At 38.9% G+C, this 23,149-nt stretch overlaps 1 protein-coding gene across 15 annotated transcripts in view; it reads left to right on the top strand.

The window, feature by feature from the left end:
* The first annotated feature begins 7,256 nt into the window (after positions 1 to 7,256).
* LOC137133842 (LIM and calponin homology domains-containing protein 1-like) overlaps positions 7,257 to 23,149 on the top strand; it is a 72,421-nt gene continuing 56,528 nt past the window's right edge. For 5 of the 15 annotated variants that reach the window (XM_067517849.1, XM_067517840.1, XM_067517847.1 and 2 more), the window contains exon 1: positions 7,259 to 7,524. In XM_067517849.1, coding sequence (XP_067373950.1) covers positions 7,411 to 7,524 — 114 coding nt within the window. In that variant the 5' untranslated portion in view covers positions 7,259 to 7,410. Of the gene's footprint in view, positions 7,525 to 19,186; positions 19,429 to 23,149 lie in introns of all 15 variants that reach the window. The other 10 variants (XM_067517838.1, XM_067517846.1, XM_067517845.1 and 7 more) reach the window with 7 other exon arrangements.

The following is a 23,149-nucleotide window of genomic DNA, read 5'->3' as shown; positions in this document are numbered from 1 at the left end:
TAGAATGGTAGAGATCGGTTTTCATTTTGACATTAAGCCGGCAATGGTTCAATGCCAGGCACCGAGTGGTTAGCACTTTGTGGGTGGAGCTTGCATGCAAGACATGCCTGTCGGGTTAATTGGTGACTCTACCTGTGACTCTACCTGTGTGTGTGTGTGTTTTTGTAGCGACTGCATGTTTAAATCCTGCATTCACATATACAGTATATTATAGTGTCTCTTTACACTACTGGAAATCAAATTCTGAGCATGATAAAGAAAGTTGAGTAAACTAACTTTGTAATTTACCATTTTGCTTTTCTACTATAAATAAGAATATCAGTTTATAATTTAAAAACTGTTGTACACATGCTGATTTGAAGATATAAACTTATTCTAAACAGGCACAAAAACATTCTCCTTCATTCAGATCTTTGTTATGATCTACCTGCTATTTTCTAAGCAAAATGCTCCAAATTTTTTATTTAGAATAATAATATTTAGCACTTTTACTTCCATGCAGCCAATCACTTCCTCGGTGTGGGTGTCACCTTTTTTTCCCAAATGGTCCACATCTTTATTCGGGATTAAAGTTGGTACATTATGGTAATGACTGTGAGACTGGCTTTGTATACTAATCAGATGGTTTTCATGCTTCCTCAGCTCTGCATAAAAGAAGTGCCAGCTGGGGAGAAGACAGTAAGCTGCATTCCTGTTGCCTGCTTTCTTATGCTATTAATTCCTATTGAACTGAAACTCGTGTGATAGTGAGGTCAGACAGCAGTCAGTGTCAGCTAGTTGCAAACAAAAGCAAACACATATCACAGTTTGCTGAAAACCAGTTTTTTTTTTTCGTTCCTTCGGTCAAGCAATCCGCACTTCCCCTTCTGTGCAAATAGTGATCCATGTATTATGTTATAAAATATTTATGCGGCTCATCAAATTCTGCCAGCTCCACTGCCTGCTTTTCTCTGTTGAGACTGAAACTGAATGCATTTTTCACATTTTCAGTGTTTTACATGTATTACCTAACCTCCATGTCTAATTTCTAAAGGTGCGGCCCCTTCCCTGACTCTCTCTTTCCATCTCTCTCTAACTGCAGAGATCTTTCTATGTTTGCGACAACATTCGTGGTGCTGTCTTGTAACAAGTGTGACGTGTGGTCTCAAAGTGTTGTGGTACAAAAAAAATTATTTATTAAAGTTCTGAACTAAATTGTCCCTAAAACATGTAATTGCTTTCTAGCTGCTTTGAAATCTTCAAGAGTGCAATTAGAGGCAAAGTCACAAAATGCCACCTGAATTTAAAGATGGCTCCTGTAACACTGATTCTTAGACATTATCCACTTGGGGAAGACAAGTGAAAAGGATAATAATATCGGATAACTTCACGACTTAGGCTGTATTTTATTCCAAAAGACGGACATTGATTGGGGCCTGAAAGAGAGGCAGTGTGTGAAAACAAGCTTGTTGGAGGTCATGTACATAAATTAGGAAATAGAGGGCAAAAGTATTTACATCACAGATTCAAAGGCTAAAAAAAGATGTTTCCAAGTGTTAACTGTGCCGTCTTTGAAACCAGGAATAAGGTGTGAGGGTTGCCATGTCTGATCCAGGTCAGTGCCTGAGTTTTATTTTTAACGAGCAAACGGTGCCACCCAGTGGTCACTGTCTGTTCTACAGTGGTGAAAGAAGGACTGAGATGTTTTACCAAAGTAAAAGTAACAATTCAGCAATTGGAAAATGCCCCATTTAAAGATAAAATGATGCATCCATGCATTTTACTTTAAAGTACAAAAAATAAAGTATGTTTTGCAGAAACACACCTGGTGGCCCCCCAGCCTTCTGCATCCCAACCTAATGCCCTACCACTGTACCACCAGGCCCCCGATTTTAGAAAGGTGATAATTCTACTCTCTGTTATGGTGGATAGTGGAGTCGTAGTAAAAGCCTTATAAGAAGAGTTGTTTGGGCCACCACATTTAAAATGAAGGAAGTGAAGACATTTGTAGCAATAATATTTTTATTCTTCTTTTCCTTTGGGCTGTTCCCTTTCAGGGGTCGCCACAGCGAATCATGTGCCTCCATCTAACTTTATCCTCTGCATTCTCTTCTCTCACACCAACTAACTTCATGTCCTCTCTCACTACATCCATAAATCTCCTCTTTGGTCTTCCTCTAGACCTCCTGCCTGGCAGCTCTATCCTCAGAATCCTTCTACAGATATATTCACAGTTTCTCCTCTGAACATGTCCAAACCACCTCAATCTGGCCTCTCTGACTTTATCTCCAAAACATCTAACATGAGCTGTCCCTCTGATGTCCTCATTCCTGATCCTGTCCATCCTCGTCACTCCCTAAGAGAACCTGAACATCTTAAGCTCTGCTACCTCCAGCTCTGCCTCCTGTCTTTTCTTCAGTGCCACTGTCTCTAAGCCGAACAACATCTCTGGTCTCACCACCATCTTGAACATCTTTCCTTTCATTCTCGCTGATACTCTTTTATCACACAACACACCTGACACTTTTCTCCACCCGTTCCAACTTGCCTGCACTCGCCTCTTCACCTCTTTTCCACACTCTCCGTTGCTCTGAACCGTTGACCCTAAGTACTTAAAGTCCTGCACCTTCTTCACCTCTGCTCCCTGTAACCTCACCGTTCCACCTGGGTCGCTCTCATTCATACACATGTATTCTGTCTTGCTGCAGCTAAGCTTCATTCCTCTGTTTTCCAGAGCAGACCTCCACCTCTCTAGATTCTCCTCCACCTGCTCTCTGCTCTCACTACAAATCACAATGTCATCTGCAAACATCATAGTCCATGGAGATTCTTGTCTAAACCTCATCGCAAGAATATTTTTATTACTTCTTTAAAATACAACTTTGAATCAAAGTTTGTAGAAGACAAATATAAAAATAATTTTATTTCTCTAAAAAGTCAAAATAAAAAGAGGTTTGCAACAATAATTCATTTGGCATTATTCTATCCTTTTGTTACTGACATGAAATTCTAAAGTTAATAAAGGGAACTAAAAAAAAAAGAACCCCAACAACTCACGCCTATATCTTCAGCCATTTGGTTTCCCATGATCAGAAAGATAAAGCAGCCAGATAAGAAGAGAATCCCCTCTCCAGGGCCCAGCACATCTGGAAAGTAAAGTACTGCAGTATTATTAGGTCATTAGCACAAGAGTGAATTAACAGGTTAAAAATTCACAATTAGACTTTGTTTTCTTGTTCCAAGTTAATTTTCTGCTTTAGCGTGACTGTCGTTTCATTAGGATACTGTTATCCTTCTTGGCTGACGTTTTGAAGCTACCCCAGCTATATAATCACCAATCCTAGGCCACTGTGATCTGCCTGCCAGCAGGGGGCAGCAGAGCTTGCAGACAGACAGTGCACCCCCAGCTCCAGCACCTGGGAGAGCCACCACCTCATCCAGCAGTGAAGAGCAACAGAACATATGTTCAGGAGTAACCAGGAGCCGAACCCGTGACCCTGTGGTTGTGTTACCAACTTAACATTAATGTGCTTGTTTTTGACTACATTTACAACACTAGAATGATTCACTAATTGACTTGTATAAGGTCCTGCCCAGTAAGGTGCACAGTTCACCATCTGACCCTTTGTCTCCTCCTGTTTACTACATACTGTTCTCTAGTGGTCCCATCTCTCACTAAGCATCACTCTTAACTATTTTCAATGATAAATCCGTTCTAGACAAAATTCCCTCATATCTTCACAAACATATTTCAGGGCCTGTCTTCCCCTGATAATTGTAGATAAGACACACATCTGCTGCCCCCTGGAATGTGATAAGATGAGTTCCGGAAGGAAATTAAATAAAGAACCTTGATTTAAGACAGAATTCAAGGTTATCGGACAGACCACGGTCACGATTCCCCTAACAGTTATCTGGGTGGAGTACTCTATGAGATGTCTGATGTACAATCCAGGTGCATTGTGTAAAATGGAAATTTAGGGCCAATGCAGCGATTTGCAAACAGCAATTTATTTCAGTTATATAGACAGAGTTTTTTATTTCTCTGAAAAGAAGTTTTCAAACTTAATGATTTATATCTGTAGTACCATAAATGTATTACAAAGTTTATAGGCTTTCTGTATAAGGTCACCTTAGTTTATACATTTTAAAATAATTGAAGTTTTAACACAAATATATATGCAATTAATATCAACTCTTTATGTTTTAGAAGATAAAATAACAAAATAACAAAGAAAATGTGCTAAAACTGCTAAAACATTTTTAGCGCAAGTAATAAAACGACAACACTGGAGGTTTAGAACCTGTCAAACTGCCCTGTTGCCTGCAGGTTCAGAGTGTTTTCTGTCAAACTCAGCTGGGACCGTGACTCCTGTGAGGCAATACATGACAAGGACCTGCCTCCTGAAAGAAAACATGACTTTCTCTTAGGCTCAGATCTCGTGGGAGAAACCTGACATGAAAGACAATCACACTATCCGGGAAAGGGAGTCTTGAAAGCATAAGACAGGAATGGCGAGCAACTGGGCACATTTGCATTTTTCCACAAGGTCAGCAAAGACGTAAAACTATCTGCAAACATCTAAACAACATTACTCTATGGTTCGTGGAAAAGTCCAACCTTAAGCCCTCATAAACTAATAGCTTTTAATATTGCTTGAACAGCTTAAAATGTTGAGATTATGTTTGTGTGACCTTTCTCTCTGAAAATCTGCCCAATCTTGCCAACTAAGGGGAGCTGTTTTCAAAGGTTTTCATTTTCTAAAGTGCGCTTGTATTTCACATTACATTTATAATTAGTAATTTAGGATACAAACTAACTTTACTTCACTTTAAATTCTGTTAAAATACCTTAATTTAAAGACCAACTTAAATAAATTGAACAGGGACAAAACATTTGCTCCTTATTTCTGTTTTTTATCCTCAGTCCTTGTGAGCCATGTCTTTCACAGCAAAGTATGATTTATTCCAGAGGTGAAACTGCAAATACAAAAGACCATGTTTACAGGCAATACATCAGATCTGAGCTACAGGCTTTAGTTGACAAAGCTATGTCTGGGGTTTCAGTGCAAGTTTGCTCATGTTTTGTTGCCAGCTAGTAGATTCTAGTGAATTTTGGTCTAAATTGCGCAATGCAAAAACGGACCAAGATTCTTAACTGTATCAGATGAAGATTACTTGACTGAATAATTAGACGTCAGGGGTGACTTCTGGTTTTGTGTGCCTTTGCCCTAAATCAGCAGACGCTCTGCTCTCTTAGTTTCTCCATTTAGTGAAATCCCCGGTGCCATGCTGCCCTCATTGACTGGTGCTGCTCTGTTTCTGCTTCTGTGTATTTTTGGCCATTGGAGGGAGTCATACTGCAGTGTGCAAGTCATGTCAGTGCAGCTGTGTCAAGCTAACCAGGGACAGCAACATTACTACGGGAAGTAAAGAGGTTCTGTATCCAAAATAGAACTTAAACGGCTGCTGGGATAATCAAGAGCAGAGGAGTGGAACTTAATGGGCAGTGATAAAATATAACTTTAGCTCCCCACCAGAAAAAGGTGAATAATGTGTGGAATCTTGGTGTGTTGGCTGATGAAAGACAAACACGGTCAAAGTATATAGTATCATATGTATAAATATAAAATTAAAATAAAATTATTTGGCTACAAATAATAAAAATAAACGAACAATAGGCAGTACCTCTTTTTTGTGTGGCAGGACCTCCATAATATTTAGTATTTCTACTACGGCTGCAAGTAATAATATTATATTAATAAATCTACTTATTTCCTTAATTATTGGTTTTGTCTACAACATTTCAGATCATACTGAAAATTTCAATAATAATTCACCACAGCCCATAGAGATGTATTGACATGTTTTGTTTTATTTGACCAGCAATTCAAAACCCAAAGAGATTCAACTTACAGTATAGCACTAGTCTCAAATCCACAATTTAAAGAAGCTTGAAATGTGTTTGCCACATAATCAAGATAGATTTATAGACTATTGATGTCTGTCCAAAGAATAGTTTATTAAATATTTCTGTACCTCTTTGTGCCGCCAAAATAAAGACACACAAATCCACTTCCGGTTCTGTTTATGTTGAAGCATTTTCTCAAACTCCATTTACCTGCGCTGATCCTGGAATATTTTCTCATTTGATTATGGATGAATGACTCTTGGGAGAATTTTGAAATGCCTTCAGTCTGGATGGTTCGGCTACGCTTTATCTCTGAGCAACATAAGCTAACAGACCGCAATGTGCGTTCGTTACTTATTTGATAGCTAAAGCAACTGACTTGACTCTGACGTTATGACGAGTAGCTAACGTAGCAGGAAATACACAAACCTGCACTTGAAACTTTGAGGGGTCAATGGTTAAGGCTAACGTAATTAGCATAATATGAATTAAGTCACCCAGCGCGAAATTGATAACTGATAAATTGATACTTTTGTCGGTTCCGTGTTTTTCTAGGTAACATCGCTGTTTCTAAATAAATAATAGTTCCTAGAGGTCAAAATAAAAACTCTCAATGCCAGTTTTACCGACACAACCATCAGGTCCCCAAAGTTAGCTTTTGATTCGGCGGTAACATTGGCTCTAGATAAAGGAAGTCACTGTAGCTAGCAGGCTGTTTTACAATACCGGACGGATTTGAGCTGCTTATTGTTGTAAAATAGCGTTATACGACTTAGTAGTGTTTAAAACCAACTATAGGGTTCGCGAAATAAAATGGTGATTCCACTGTGTTCTACCTAATCTACCATACTAACGTAATGCTAGTTGGTCCAATGCTGTCGTTAGCTTAAAAGCGTAACAGATTTAAGCTATAGTTACTAAACCTCAGCGCTACCAAACTGCACAGTGGTAACTGTCGAATATATTGATGCAGATAACATGTTATATTACTGAAACCGTGAAATATGCTTTTTTTTGTAATTTACTTGGATTTGTTAAATATGGATTATGTTAGAATGACCGACCCTTAAAAATTAATCTAACGCTGTTGTTGTGTTCGTGGAGAAACCCCTTTTGTCTGGAACTGTACTGGAAGTGAAATAGAAGAACAGTGACTGTATTTCCACCACTGACACTTTAGTGGTTTATAAGTTAGTGTTACACTTAGCTGCGCTTCTGTGAGGCTTTTATTTTGAGTGCTGACACCGGAAGCAGTTTAAGAGACTCTGACTTGACGCTGGATGACTGATCACAGGTTCCAAAGGAGTGATACGAGAGAGAGCAGCAACTAGTTCGATCCCCCCCCACCCCACCCCACCCCACCCCACCCCACCCCCCGCAGCCCCCGCCGGTGCTGCTACAGCAACACCTACAACCGACGGAGGAACGCGGACTGAACGACACGGTAGAATAACGCCCCGCCTCGCTGCTTTTACACATTTAACAGACTTTAATTCGTAAACAGCAGAGCTCCTTCGCCAATGGCAAGCCCGGTTGCAGATATAGGACAGTCTCATCAGCATCATCCTGTGACCGAGTCGGCCGCAGACTCCGCGTTTCAGGAGGCACAGAAATGGATAGAGGTGAGTTACGAAGTAAGAGCATGGAGACATAAAAGTGTATTAACGCCTCACCACGTTGCTTCGTGTGCACGCAGGTGTTGTGTTGTCGATGTGTGTCCTTAGTTACTGGTTTGCAGCCTGCAGCGCCTTCGCCTTTAAACAGCAGTTAGTATTTTATTGCTTAGTCACCTGTTGAAAGGTGAATCAGATGGACATCATTTGAATCGCTTGTTTTGGAAAAATGACAGCGCAAATGATGGATTACAGGGTCGCCCAGGAGATGGTTACAGATAATGTCATAATCTGTAAGTGTATTTAATAACTTGCATATGACAAAAGGTTGAGGTAAAAGCTATACTTATATCATCAAACTAGAACATTCCATTTTAATTTTCATATGATGGCCCATGTACAATAACACTAGAATTTCTTTAGTGGGATACTGGACACATTTGTACTAGACCTTCCTAAATGTGAAAGAGGTGTTGAGTTGTTGTTTTTTATGTGAGAGCTGTTGTACAGTGGCTGTGGCTGCTGTGGGGCCTGGTGCATATTTGGCTGAAAAGAATGAATGCTTCACGTGGAATGGAGTTTTGCCTCATCGCCAGCGTGGTGAACAATAATCACACAAATGAGGTTTTGTTCTGGGAGAATTTCAATCACAACACTTGCCTGCTCCTGTTGCATTTGACTTTGTCATCCTGTAGTGAGCTGTCCTCTTGTCAGCCTTCATAAGACTGATGACTGGCTGATTATCTGCTGCATGTTGGTGGAATGCAGTCACAGCTTTGTAGGTTTTACATAAAGGCTTAGAAATCTGATTTAAAGCCCACTGTGGAACAAAGCTTTTTATAAACTGTGATTCAGTGTAGCAGGGACGTGGGTAGGAGTCATGGGGCCTCATTTACTAATTAATTACTGGTACAATTCTGTGTATCTCTTTTTGCACAGTACCTTTAACAGCTAACCTTCATTAGCTGTTCAACCTACACTTTAGTCATTAGTCCATCCTCTGTTTAAAAAAAATAGTGACAGGTTGACACTACAGCTGAATGATTTGTCAAAGAGGACATTTCTGGTTATTTTTATACACTATACAGCTCTCCAGTTTGTGACTAGCATTTTTTGGCTATCTTACTAATAAGCTGACATGTATTTGTTATCATGCTGTGCTTATCCAACTGTATTGTACCTCATCTTTAAAAGTGTCAGACACCATTACTGGCCTATTTAGCAGGACCAAGCTCCTCCGAGGCCCATATCACAGCTTTAAAAAGCCATTATTGACCTAGAATCTCTGAGGCAGATCAGCAGTGAAAGCTGAAAAGATGGAAGGGAACTGATACCAGTTCTCTGTTGTTGTTCCTCTATCACCCTCCCCCCCATGGGGGACCGATTTCATTACCTATACACACCTGTGACATTCCTAGAGCCACCTCAGGGAACCAGAGACAGGTCACTAGTTCTCAAATGAAGACAACACAAAGCCTCAATAAGATTCCCAACGTGTTTGACAGTTTATATTTAATTGCTGCGTCATATCTATAATAATGACAGCAGTTCTTTCTAGAAGTCGTAGAAGGGCTGTTTGGCATGTATTTTTAGTGGCAAATCAAAACATGCAACAAGCCTCCAGCCAGCATCTTTCACAGTGGACTTTGTGTGCTTTACGTGAATTTCATCAGCGATGCATCGTTCTTACAAACGTTCACAGGCTTTGCTTTGCCCTCTTCTTTAATTGTAGGCTTTTAAGATGTTCCAAATGTGTGTTACACATACAACGAAAAAAGATAAGCCGTTTTTTGGAAGTTTCATGTTTGACCCGTTCTTTGTGGTATTGCAGGTATTGTAGGGCCTTTTCACACCAAGTTATTAGCAGTAGCTATTGATTAATTGTAGGTGTTTTGACACACGTGCATAATTTGAACTCAGCTGAAGCTGCTACTGAAAAACAGATTTCTTTCTCTTGTATGGTTTGGTTAGCTGCAAAATTTGCATTCAAGTTAGAAGGTGATTTATAGGAAGAAAGATATAATTTACAGTGCAATGATGGGAGGATTCGCACTTTAGTGACAAACTGGCAAATGTACTGCAAGAGCTGTAAGTTGCATACTTTCAGTACTTGCCTTATGATAAAAACATTTCTGGAGGAAATACTTGAATTGATGTGAACCAAAACTTGTCAAAAAAGTTTGTCTTTAAACTTTCCGTGTAATAAGAACTTGTCAATTGTACAGTAAGGCAAATATTAGTATATATATAGAATAATTTTTATGTTGTTTTCGATTTCTGTGGGCAGTCATTTACACACAGAGCAGACAGTTTAAATATTAAAGTCAAAATCTTCATGGCGATTACGGTCATCCCCTTTGAACGGGATTTTATGTGGTTACATAGTGATTCAGCTATCTGTACATGACACCCAACCAATGTTGAGAATGTTAAAGCTCTAATGTAAATGTATATAATCTACAGTATTTAATATCTCCTGGAAAGATGTTTCCTTTCCCCTAGCTGGCCTTAACTTGTTCAGCATCTGTTCATTAGGTATGTATTGTTGGAGCACCTCATTGTCTTTCCCAATTCCAGAACTTCCCCACCTCCTTCTATTAAAATTACAACATGTTTAAGGGAGGCACCATTACAAGCTTGGTTGAAACACGCCTGAAAGAGAGAGTGATATCTACTGTACATGTGAATAGCTGATATCATTGCGCAAAGCATTCACATTTTCAGACTAATCCATCCTATTGCATTGTCTTTTGATATGTGTGCAGCTCTGCAATATGTATGTGGAAGTTGATGCACAAGAGCTGAAACCAAAATGCAGCCTTGTTAAAAGCTTAATCAGAAAAGAATTATTTTCAATGCTAAAATGTGGTAATGCTTTTGGTAAAGGTCAATTGCAGACACCCGAAAGACAATAGACTACAGTGCCAAAAAAATCTGTTAACAAACATACAAGCTTATTAATTGCAACCTAAGTAAAGCACTGATTATAAGGACCTTATCTGGCTGGAATTAGACACTTTATAACAGGTTAAAGTGCCAGACAGGACTAGACTTGATGATCCCCACCAGTGACTCTAGTGGAAACTTAAAGTTTAACAGGCAGAAAATGGGGAACCAAGCTAAGCAAATGGGGGGAGACAGTAGTGCACACAACACTGTAAACAAACTAAAATGCATATGAACCCCCCAAAAGCCCGTTCCCATCCCCAGCTGTGCAGTGCTGGCCAAAAAATAAATAAATAAAATGCCCTAGTACTGTATGCAGTTTGTTGTTTTTTTTTGGTTTGATATCATTAAAGCAACAGGGTACAGAGTACAACACCCCTTTCTGTTTTTGGCCACAGGCTATTTTGTTGGTTCATATGAAATGCATTGCTATAACCACAAAACCTAATTGGAATAATAAGATTTTAAAGGAAGGTGTCATTCATGGGAGGAGCGGGACTAGGACACTTTTATATCCATTGTGTAGCTTGAATTAATAAGCTCAGGGACAGTGGTAAATGTATTCTCCTGGGATAAGAATTAAGATTTAAGTCTGGACATTATTTATGTCAGCTAGAAAGGTCTTCTGCTTGGTTTCTCTCATTTCAAAGCTGGATCTTCCCCTCTGTTAATGTTAATGTGTCTATGGTAATAATGTCATTTTAAAATGATCATGTCGATACCGAATCTGTTTCATATCTTGGTTCAATTCAAGACAAACTGTGTTATCAGTGTGGGATTGTAGCTTTTGAATAAAAATAAATGTATAGACTGTAAGCTTGTTTTGTTAGTAATTAGCGAGTTCTCTACCTTAGTCTCTTATGGGAGCTACAGTTTGCTAGTCAATGTCCAGATAGGTCTTTATTAACGCACATGGACATTTGGGCTGTAAGATGATCATCTGGTAGACTACCAAATTTGAGATACGTCAATTCACAGCTTTTCCACATGTTGCACTTACTGAAAATCTGTTGTTTTTATATAAGCAGTGAAGTGTTTGCCAGTGATGACCAGAGCTGCCTTGGTACTACTGTAGCTGATGTTGAAGCAACACCACTAATTTTTAACCATTCTGGTGTTTTTTGTGGGCCCTGCCTGTAAGTGATTTGTATAATGTCCCTCATATCATAGAGGTTTCAAAGGAGCAATGGATTTGCTGTCTGTTGCTCACCGGCAGTAATGACAGTGGATATATTCAGCTTATCTATTGAAGTCCACAGCTACTTCATTTCACAGCCAAATATATTCAAATAAAGCCGGGCTGTGTTTGATGAGTTAATGTAAAAAAACAAGGTGATGTCCATATGCCTGCATCTGTTGAGCCTGGTATCAGATGACAGGCATCAGTGGCTGAAGTGTGTTAGAGCATCACTGCATATGAAGTTGAATTTTAAAAAAAAAATGTAGTAAATTTTAATTAGTTCATTGTAATAATTTCTTGTATGTGGTCAGGAGAACATCACTGTTGATGTGAAAGAACTGGAATCTTGATGGCCAGTTGCATCTCATTGTTAGTGGGAACTTTCAATTCTTTTTAACACCGGCTACCTTTGTGTGCAGGACAAATGGAGTTGGAGGTAAAAAAAAAAATGTATGTAGGGAGATTTTAAAAAAAGAATGGTTGAAGGAATAAGCTGGTGTTTCCTATGGCGTGTGTGTATGTGCATAGCAAATATAAACGAGTAGTTTGTAAGATTACAGGATTCTGTGCTATATTGGGTTTTCTTTTTTAGTTTCCATTTAATAATACAGAAAATGTGCAATTTAAAAAAACATTTTCCTATTAAATAAATAATAAATTGCAATATTGAATTAGAAATGTTGCACTAATTCTAGAGCAGTGTGGGTGCTCTCATTTACAGAAGTGTAGGTCACTTGCCAGACATCCTGTTTAAATTTAAATTTATTAATTGTTCAGTGGGCTTTTGAATACAAAGTTAAGTTTTCCCATTCTCAGAAAAACTTTCTCCATTAAATATCTTTTAAGTAATAATGCGCTACCTTTGAGAGCATCTACTTCAAATTAGTTGCCCGTAGTTGTGGACTGAGTTTGTGCTGGACGGCTTTCTTTCAAAAGTTATTTCCCTTTCCAACCAAAACATAAGCAATCTTTGAAACGTATTAAATGATTTGTTAATTTAACTATAACCCCCACAGCATTTGGAGCTGTTCTTAGTTTTCATATGCGATTGTTTGGTGAATAGGACGGAAACTGGTGTTTCTCCACTATCCAGGGGATGTTTCTAATTGGGTCATTTAGGCTGAACTGGTTTCCTAGTTTTCTGAATTGGGGCACTGGGGAGCTGGGCTCGTTCTGACTGTCAAGGGAGAAAGTGCCAGCTGTATTGTATGGTAGACTGTGAGGTTGGTTTATCAAGGCCTCTTCACCTTGCATCTAGAAAGCAGTGTTCTATTGCAAATGCAATATGATCTTTTGAGGAGCAGGTCCAGCATTGAATGGAAGCTTTTCGAACTAAGTGGTGCAGTGTTTATTGTCTCACACACAGTCTCATACACATGGACTCTGTGCCCACTCACCCCGGCATTCCTGAGCTACTCAATCCCCATCCCATTTAGACACACACTCAGAAAGCTCCCCAGCTGCTCGCCTCTCAACAACAATGTGTGGTGTCACCACATTCTAGAAAGTGACATAATCATCCCTTGGCTGACTGGCATCTGCCTCCACTGGCTTTTATTATGTAGTATTGCTGTCACTAGTGTATTTATGGCATTTCATATGAGAATTTGTGTATCGCTGATAAGGCATTTTTGCTATACGACTGCATTATACTTGATTTAATATAATGTTGATTCCTTTTTTTTTTAAATGAATGTGAATGAAATTAAATCAATAGATAAAAATCCATCTTCAAAAGACCAACTAGTTTTCTACTTTAGAAGTTTAAGAGAGAAGAATATCAAAAGAATCAAATAAATGCTGGTTCAGGATAAAGGAATCTTTTCCTGAAGTTTGTTTTGTTTACAAAATTATTTTACCTCTTTATTTCTGTGTAGACTCTATAGTCCAGACCTACCAGACTTAAGTAACCAGGTTACAGTAAGCTGATTTCTTAAATGTCAGGTAAATGGAAGAGCTGGAACATCGAATTCTTCGTCATGTATATGTGCAACAAGGCTTCTAATCAGCTTTCTTCAACTGCGCATGTATGTAACAAAGGGCTGCAAATGGGAACATGCAGCTGAGTGAAACCACAGATTGTTACCTGGGTGATGCTGCCTCATTTTTTAAAAGTCTGTCGCAAATCAGACATAAAATGTAAGTAAAACAAAGTGTCTCATAGAAGTTTAAATAAGTCCCTTTCTCCTGCAAATTCAGACAGAGTGACAGCGCAAAGCATCCACAATACGAACACACACACACACACACACACACACACACACACACACACACACACACACACACACACAAAGAAAAGTCAGAAGTTTTCAGTGTTGTCTGTCGCTATATATGTCGCTAAAATCTGTGCCAGTCATCCAGAAGAAGTCTGAGGTGGAGGAGAAATCAGGTTAGTCTTCCTCTATATGTATACAGAGACTTCCAGTAAACGGCTTTCTTAACTTCGTGTAAACGCTGGTCCCCGATTGCCTGAGAAAGTTGATTTCTCAAAGTACCTCTATTATTTAACTGCATGTAAACGCAATCGTAACAAAGGAGCAGCTGTAGCTCAGTTGGTAAAGGCAGTCGTCCACGGTCCACAGACCCGGTCCCGGCTATATGTCAAAGCCCGTTCCCCTTCACCAGCTGTGCAGTGCCGGTCCAAGCCCGGTAGACACTGGGGAGGGTTGCGTCAGGAATTGCATCCGGCGTAAAAACTGTGCCAAATCAACATGCGGACAATGATCTGCTGTGGCAACCCTGAACTCACGGGATAAGCTGAAAGGACAAATAAATAAATACACACACACACACACACACACACACACACACACACACACACACACACACACACACACAGTGTAACAAACTTGAGAAGGTGCACCAGTTTGTATGCTCTTTTTATCCTTTAGCTTAAAAAATGTATGTTTAAGTTTAGCATACCATATTAATTCTAACTGAAATACTGTATGTAGCTGTATGCAGTGAGTTTTTGTCAGAGACAGAAATAGGGAGAACCGAACAATACTGCAATAAAAATATTCTTTTCCTTCAGAAATAAGTAGTCAACCTTGGCAGTCAAATGCTGATGACTGTTTACAAGTGTGTCATGTAGTCCTAAACTGTCAGCTGTCGATTGTTTGCAGCTCTGTCTACAGCCTGGTACTACTAACGCCAGTGTGAAGGGTTCGGATTTCTCCTAAACGCAATCATGCTGAAAATACAGGAACTCAGTGTAGTGGAGGAATAAAAGCATCCACTAAATGGCATCTGTTTGACTTGTACAGTACATGTCCTGTTCTTTCCAGCTGCAGCAGGTCAGACCCCATAACAACCGCAGCAGACAGAAGTCCCCTCACACTCCTTCAGCCCTGCAATTCAGAGAGGCCATTTGTTTAATTGTGACTTTGCACTTAGCATTTCCTATTGAATTACTAACCCAGTGTAAACACACTCTTCAAGAATGCATTTTAAATGTGTCCAACAGGCCAAATTATGTCCTTATATGTTGCCTAAATGGCCTCTCTTATTTGAATGTTCCTGCTTACATTGTTTTGACTAATCTACACTTTAATAGTACTGGGAATTCTTTGAGTGGACCTACAATAGCAAAGGCACAATGGTTAATGTTAAATTGTGAAGGGTATTTTGCTACTGGTTTTGATGGGGTTATTTTACTAAACGGTAAGTAGCCTGCTAGAAACAGCACTTGTAGAACACAAATACCTACTTAGACCCAGTGCTGTGACGTTATATACAGTATGTCTCGCTGTAGTGTGCTTGATTGACATGCTACCAGTTAAGTAACTGCAAGTCTCTCCAGTTAAGAGTGTCAACCTACATGCCCACAGTGGAATGGTAAAGCTTTCAGTACTTGTCTCTTGAGTGCTGTCATCTCCATTAGCTTGCTGATAGCAGGGGATAAACTCTAAATCTGATTAATCTCACCAGCTGCCCCTCCCCTCTTTTAGGGAGCAAGAATAACAGCTTTCCTATGTGGCCTGAGTCCAACTTTGGTATTATCCAGCATATCCTATGGGCCTTTTGAGCACATGTCCATGAGTTTTATTCAGTATTTGTGTTTGCCTTGTTGTATATGTGTGTGTGTGTGTGTGTGTGTGTGTGTGTGTGTGTGTTAAGTTCATGGCTACATTTGACAAATGAAAGGCCCTGTAGGCCCAGATAGTTGTAGTAATAAATGTTGAGGAATGAATTGCCTCAACACTCCACCGCCACCACCTCCCTCATCCTTAGTGAGCATTCAGGGATCGGGCAGAGCATAGGTCATTTGTGTTTCAACTACAAACATCTCCCCAATTATTCTTTCATTCATCAGTTCTTTCCAAATTAAGTTATTCATGTCATCTAGTGAAAATGTCCCTATTTATTTTATATTGTCACATATATATGAGCAAAAGAAAACAAATTTTGCAATGTAGCTTTTTTCCAGTGTTGTATACAGCCCTATTCACATCCTCTTGTTGAAATTGTATGTTGGTAGTTTTTCTGATTGACTTAATCTATTTCAGTTTGCAAGTTAAGTAATAAATCCAAATAGGCTATTTTGTATTGTTAAACTTGACAAGATCATGTATGTAAAATCATCACCGCACTATTTTCCCACACATTCAGACACTTTGTACTAAATGTTTCGTATTGTTTACTCACTCAGCAATATACTTAGTTCTTGTTCATATTCTCAGTGATATAATCAGTTATTTAAACAGCTGCTACGCAACATGTGCATTATGAGCAAAGCCTAAGCTTTGGGCATTGAACTTTCTAGGATTATAGGTCTAGAAGCTGTTGTGAAACAATTCAGACTTTGGTTTAACATGCAGTCACATGGGGCTGCCTTTTGCTTTTTGTCACATTCATCACAATTGCTTATTCAGTGGTTTTCTCTTGTCACTTTTTTCCTCCTTTTTTGTGCCCGGCTAAATATTTGCTATTATTTCGTTCCGTTTGCCATTGCGTGTGTTTCACACTGATATTATCATCTTTTTGATTTTCAGGAAGGCTTGTTATGTTTGCTGATTGCTATAATTATTCTAAAACAAGAGCTGCATGCATCCTAACATCTTACAGTGCTTCCCTAAAGGGACCATTTGGGGTACAGCTCATGACCATCTTCTATCTAAAGTTGTGCTTCACAAAAATAATTATTTAGCATAGTTACTATAGCTGGTGAGGGGGTCAGCACAATAATCCCTGCTCTGAACTCACAAAACATTCATGTCACACACATGACTTTGTAGATATTAGATGTCACCTCGCATGGAGCACAAGGAGACAAATCCACATTGTTTACTGCCACCAGCAGTCCGGAAGGAATGAAACAGAACTAAAGCTTTGTCATGTAATGTAATTTTCTTGCAGTTAAAATTGACTTTTTAGAAGTGGTATCAATCAGTATTGATCAGTATAGAAGTTAGGGTATTGGTATCAGCACCGATTATTTAAAATCGTTTAACAGTACCCAGCCATAGCTCCATTGCTTCCTTTTCTTATGACGGCTCACTGTTAACTTGGTCTGACAGATACCCGTGTTCCCGGGGATGACGTGGGGTCTTACCCTTTGGGAAACAGGAATATCGTTACTTCTATGCAAAAATATTTAAGTCAAAAGAAAGTCAATAAAACTTAAAACTTCACTCTTAATTCTGCTGCAGTGGCAGCATCATAAATAAAAGATCCTCCTGCTGTTACACACCTCAGCAGGCAAACTAATATTTGTTGAGGCTGATTGTGTTAATGTACAGCAATAAGGAAATGTATAAAAATGAATATACAGTAACAATGAACCAACAATTGCCATATTATTTTATAGCCACAAATTCAGGAGAAGACCATAAAGAATTTAAACACTTCTGCATTGTCAAACTCTTTAAATGTTATTTAAAATAATAGGTTTTTCCAGTAAGTACAACCACCAAAAAATGGAGATTTGTTATTTTTATGTAATAATGTCCACATTATAAATGTAATTAAATCATCAAAGTGCAGCAGAAACCAAACACAACCTTTAACGTTACACTTTCAGAACGACACTGCTCTGTTCATTCAATTTTCATTACTGGGTTACTTATGTGACAGCGACAGGTACTTAGCAGTACTTAAACATTTTAACTATATGCATTTCACCATAAACACCCCAATACTTTTACTATGAATTTCACCCTGTGTGAATCTTCATGGAGAGGCAGTTTAAATGCTGTGTGGATATCTGGCTGTCAACAGACAAGCTGGGAGGATTTCCTAAATGGTTTATCATGCTGGAGGTATTGCTGCTAGCATAAACCACACATGTTGCACAGTGCTTGCACACAGTCACCATTTTATCCCCTATTTTCTTTTTTTTATAAGTCATAGCTAAAACTGAATCTGTACCGGTCCCATACTGCAAATCAGACCTGCCATTTTCAAGACTGTGTGAGAGCTACACTTTGCCCTTCATGTTTGCCAACTACATGGGGTTATGGCTATACACAGGAAGCTTTTCCAGTAAATTTCTGTGTAAACACTTGCTTCAAAGCGTGACTAGCAAGCTGAATAGGTTGGATATTTTTCCTTGAACAGTCCAATCCCTAATTCTTTCTTGTGTGTAATCCTTAAGTCAACATTTGACCCTTGAAAGTATCTGGAGGCCTAAATAGTTGTAGTAACAAATGAAGAATGAAATGATTCAAGACAAAACAGGAGTTTCACTCATGGTGCATTTATTTGTATATTATTGCATTTCATTTATTTACAACCCCATATCTTTGGTTTTTATTTGGGAATTTACAACAATTACATATTTTAAATAATTACAATTATTGTAATAATTGAGAAATTAGGAATGCAAATATTCGGCGGATTAATCTATGCTAAAAATATGTATACAGAGTAAATGTCATTGTGTATTCATCTTTATGTGTTTTTGTTCATTGAACGACGGATTACTCTCTAGTGCTTTCAAAATTTTAGAATGCCAGTAGCATGGTGTGGGTGTAATGGGAACCAAATTGTTATGAAATCCTCTTATGCTTATCATCATGCTGATCGGACCACTGGCCAATGTCTCAAACATCCAACGTTTGTCAGAGCAGAAGACATTGTAAACATGCTGATTAAGCCCATTGTCTTCCTGTATTGACACAGTGTGTCAGTGAAGCTCCTGATTAGTTCAGTCTTGCTGAGGACAAAGCTTTGCCAAGAGAAGAGGAGAGGCATGTCTAAACATGTACACAGCAGAGAACAGAATCTTATTTTGAAAATTTGGAGGGGGGCTTTTTTTTTTCCTTTTTGTTTAGATTGGCTGTTATACAGGCCTCCCTTTCTTAAATGACAGCATGAAGATGAATCTGCTAATCATCCTTGCTGTATTTATTATGATCCAAGGTCTGTTGCTTGGATACTGTACTGAGCATGGCCAGGCCAAATCTTGTATTTCTCAGTGAACAGAAAAATTACACTTCAATTAAAAACATCCACAAAGTAAGAACTTTTCATTTGGAATTTACAGTGACAAACGTCACTGTTGCCAGACCATTTCAGTTGTCACTAATGAACATTAACATGACCCCATCCCAACAGGTCAAGACCAGGGCGTCTGGCTGTCTGTCTGACTGTGGCTCCCAGTGTAGCTGATGGCTGGATGTTGCCCTTGGCCTCATGGAAACTGTAGCAGGCAGGATATTGGAGACTAGTGGAAGTCCCTGGAAAAGCCCTGCTGCTTAGGAAGCTTAGCTCCGTGAACTGGTGCTCTTTGTTTCAGATCTTGCAAAACTGTGGGGGGTTGTCACTAAAGTCTTTGTAGCCATGGAATGCACAATGTGGTAAGAAGTTGCACTGCTTTGGTGGTTATTGAGTTTACACATTGACCAGCTCTTATAGCCCTAAGCACTTGCATGATAAACGGGGCTTGTAGCTGCCCCAAAATTCACATCTTTGCAACAAGCAGTAAGTTTCTACCATGAGCAACTTTTCTATTTTTTAAAGTACTTCCCTACATGTCACCTGATGAATTACATCTCTCTCTCCCAGTTGGTTTTCTTCATTGCCTGGCTTGTCTACACAGTGATTTACTATTAAGTCCTTCACAGATTTGCTTCCTCTGTTTAATTTTGCTCAAAATCAAAAAGTGTGTTAGGTGAGCTGGTTTAGCAGAATGAGGATTTGTAACTGCACACCCAGGCAGTGGTTAGAAGCAGCATATCTGTCACAGATGGGAGTTCACACACATCCTTTAAACCAACACAATGAAGGTCTTGTGTGTCCCTGTCTCACCCTAATGGTCCCCCAAGTCCTCTAAAGGGACATTGTTGTTAATCACACAATTTCCCTTTCACCCAACTCCTTTCTCAGCAGCCTTTTGCCTATTGGTAGTTTAGTGTCTGCATAGGGTTATCAAAACTTTATAGGCCCGGTTAGTGATGCATATCTACAGAGTAAAAACTGACCCTGTTCCAAATTTTCCCCACTGTCAAACCTTTTGATACAAGTGGACATGGCAGCAAATAAACATACGATCCTCTAAACCTGTTTACCCCCCAACCCCTGTACCTCACTGTAAATAGTAAACCTCATCACTTGTGCTGTTGCGTTGTAACGGAAACACCTGACATTGACGAGTTGCTCTAAATCCAGTATTTGCACACTGCTTTTGTGAGACTAGTATGTGAAATAAGATGAGCCTGCAGCAGACTCATTTATCATTTTTAACCCAACCCAAAACTCTTTTTTTTCACATGAGACTTGAGTCACATGCAAGGCATGAGTTTCCTTTGTCCTTCTTAGCACAGGTTCCCTTTCCTTGACTTTATCCAAGACAACTCCCAAGGCAGCTTCTTCCTTTCCATCATATGTAGGCTCAAGGCCCTGTAGAGTCTGTAAGACAAATGGGGGAGAAAAAGGTGGGAGGGCATTGGGCTGGAAGTGAGTAGCACCAGTGGGGGCCAGGAGTGGGGTTAATCCACAACCTAAACATGGTTCCATTATCTAATCAGGGTGGAAATGGGGACGGGCTGGCTGGAATACTAAAATTTAGCTCTGGGCTAGGCTGTTTTAGTTGCAGGAAATTTGCCTCGTTTAATCAGAGGGGCTTATCAAGAGTGGAGGGGGTACGGGAAGCATAAGGAAAGGAACCAGGCTTCAGAATTCAGACTGTTTAAACTCTTAGAAAAACAAGTTTGGAGGAAAGCAGTCTCCTCTGTCTGCATGCCAGGTGTAATGCTTTGAATGTAAATTCTTCTCTATGTGACATGACATTGTTTGTTAGCAAATGTAGAAACTACATTTTAATTTAGATTCTTAAAGATTTAAGCATTTCCTGTAGTACTTTCAGTAAGGATGTCCTGATACCACTTCTCCCCAGTCTAAATAGAAGTTCTTTCATTTATGTACTTGTCAGTGCTGAGTTGCAATATGAGTACAACACTGTAGTACTTAAAGTATGACTTGCTGTACAGTAAAATCCTCATCCATCCACTGTACAGGTAAAAAATTGGTCCAACACTGCTGCTAAAAATAATGGGTGAAGCTGAAAACCGGGGACACATCTGAGGACTAGTTAAGACTTTCAAACACTGCCCTCTCTTGCCTGCAGAGGAAGAAAGTGAGAGTGAATGAAGAAAGCTTCAGATGTTTGGGCTGATTATTACAGAAAATGATTTTTAAGAAAATCACATGTTAAATGACAGTTGCAACATTGCAAAAATATTGCAATTTAATAGTTTAGTCCTAGGTCATGATGTTGTTGTTCCTCGTTGACTCGCTCGCTCGCTTGCTCTCTCTCTCTCACACACACACTCACTTCCTTTCTCTCATATTACTCAACAGAAGAAAACTCTGTGAACACATGGAATAGAGGATGAAAGGGGTCAGACCTGTTAATCACTGGAGAAGGGTGTCAGTGTTATTCTTGGAAGGAGATGAATATTCCCAGCATGTGACTTCATGACCCACGAAATGCTGTTCAGTGAAATGCTGCTTAACTAAGCAATCAGTTTTATATCTAACGTAAATTGGCGATATGTAAGGACAGTTAAGTTCTCTTACCTCAACATCATACAAGGACAAGTCTATCCCCTCCTGGTATTCTCAACCGTGTTTTCCATGAACTCTGCATACAACTATTGTAAAAATTTAAATTAAAAAAATCACTCATAAAGTCTGTTTACTGCTATGCCTTGAATAAAAGCAAATGCCATTATCCCTGTTACATTAAACCTTTTCATATTCATACAGGCATCACTCTTCCACCTTTCTTTAGCATTGAATGCTCTATTATTGTTTTTCTTTAAAAGTAAAGATGAGCTTAAGAATGCGTGGACAAAATATACAACTTGACATAAAACACATTGCTCTGTTTTGGAGACATTTGAAAGTTTGACCTTCTTGTTTAGTTTTTAGTTTCATCAAACGATGTGGGTTAATGTGAACCCTGGCATAAAGCCATTCCACTTTTCATCTTTCATGTGAAAGGAAGCAGAAAACAAAAATCACTTCCATAGCCAAATTTAGAAATCTAACAACTATTGTAAAAGCCAATGAGAATCACAGAAACACAAACAGAGCTTTAACAATGACAGAACAGTTCCTTATGTATGACGTATGAACACATTTTGCCCATTGAAGTACAAAATTTGTGGAAGTTGCCTGATGTAAACTAAACACTCTTTTTTAATAATCTTGTTATTTGGCATTCCATTACTTGCAATTATTTTATCATAAGATTATTTAAAACATATATTGTTTGAATTGTCGTTATGTTTGTAATTGAGTGCAGACTCTTGGCCCCTTGGAATTTTCATAATTTGTCACTCAGGTTTGAGATTTGAGAATGTTGCCACTGCAGCAAAACCTATAGTGCCAATAGTCCTGAGTCTTGAATTAAAGTTTTGCTTTTAAGATGGTATTAATTACTTAGTGCTACCGACTGGACATTTGTAACTAAGTAGTTGGTCTGTAATATAGAATCTTTGATTTTGAACTATGGATTTCCAGTGATTGTGATGGTGAACATGTTTGTCTAAGAGCCCAGTTTTCTTATATTCTTATTTTTATTTATATATATTTTGAGATAATGAGTTTTAACACTTTTTGGCATCGGCTGACACTATATATGTAAAGTTTGATGTTGGAAAAGTGTAAGAATGCACCTTTGCGAGAGCCCCTTTAATGGAAATTCCCAACATACTTGGACGACATGTGTCAGTAACAAATTAGTAGTAACTGTTTTGTTAGGGTTCACTTCTTTATTGAGAAATACAAAAAGAGACAAAGCAACAAAGGATCAAAGAAAGCAGAGTTGTAAGTTGACCTTTACACATGTCGCGCTGAAGCATTGTTAATACTGATGTGTCACGTGGGTCTCTCCTCTCTTGAGAAGTGTTTGATTCATAGCTCTGTTGAAATGAGTTGCAAAAGCTGAGCTTAATCTAGAAAAATCTAGAAAACATATCTGAGGAAAAGTTCCTCAGTTGTCTTTGGGAATTACTCTCACATAGTGTTAAATTAAATATGACAGGATCTACCTGCATGTGTGCAAAGTGTGCA

The sequence above is a fragment of the Channa argus genome, chromosome 10, assembly GCF_033026475.1.
Source record: "Channa argus isolate prfri chromosome 10, Channa argus male v1.0, whole genome shotgun sequence".
NCBI classification, from domain to species: Eukaryota; Metazoa; Chordata; class Actinopteri; order Anabantiformes; family Channidae; genus Channa; species Channa argus.
This window is presented reverse-complemented; position numbering and strand designations above follow the sequence as displayed.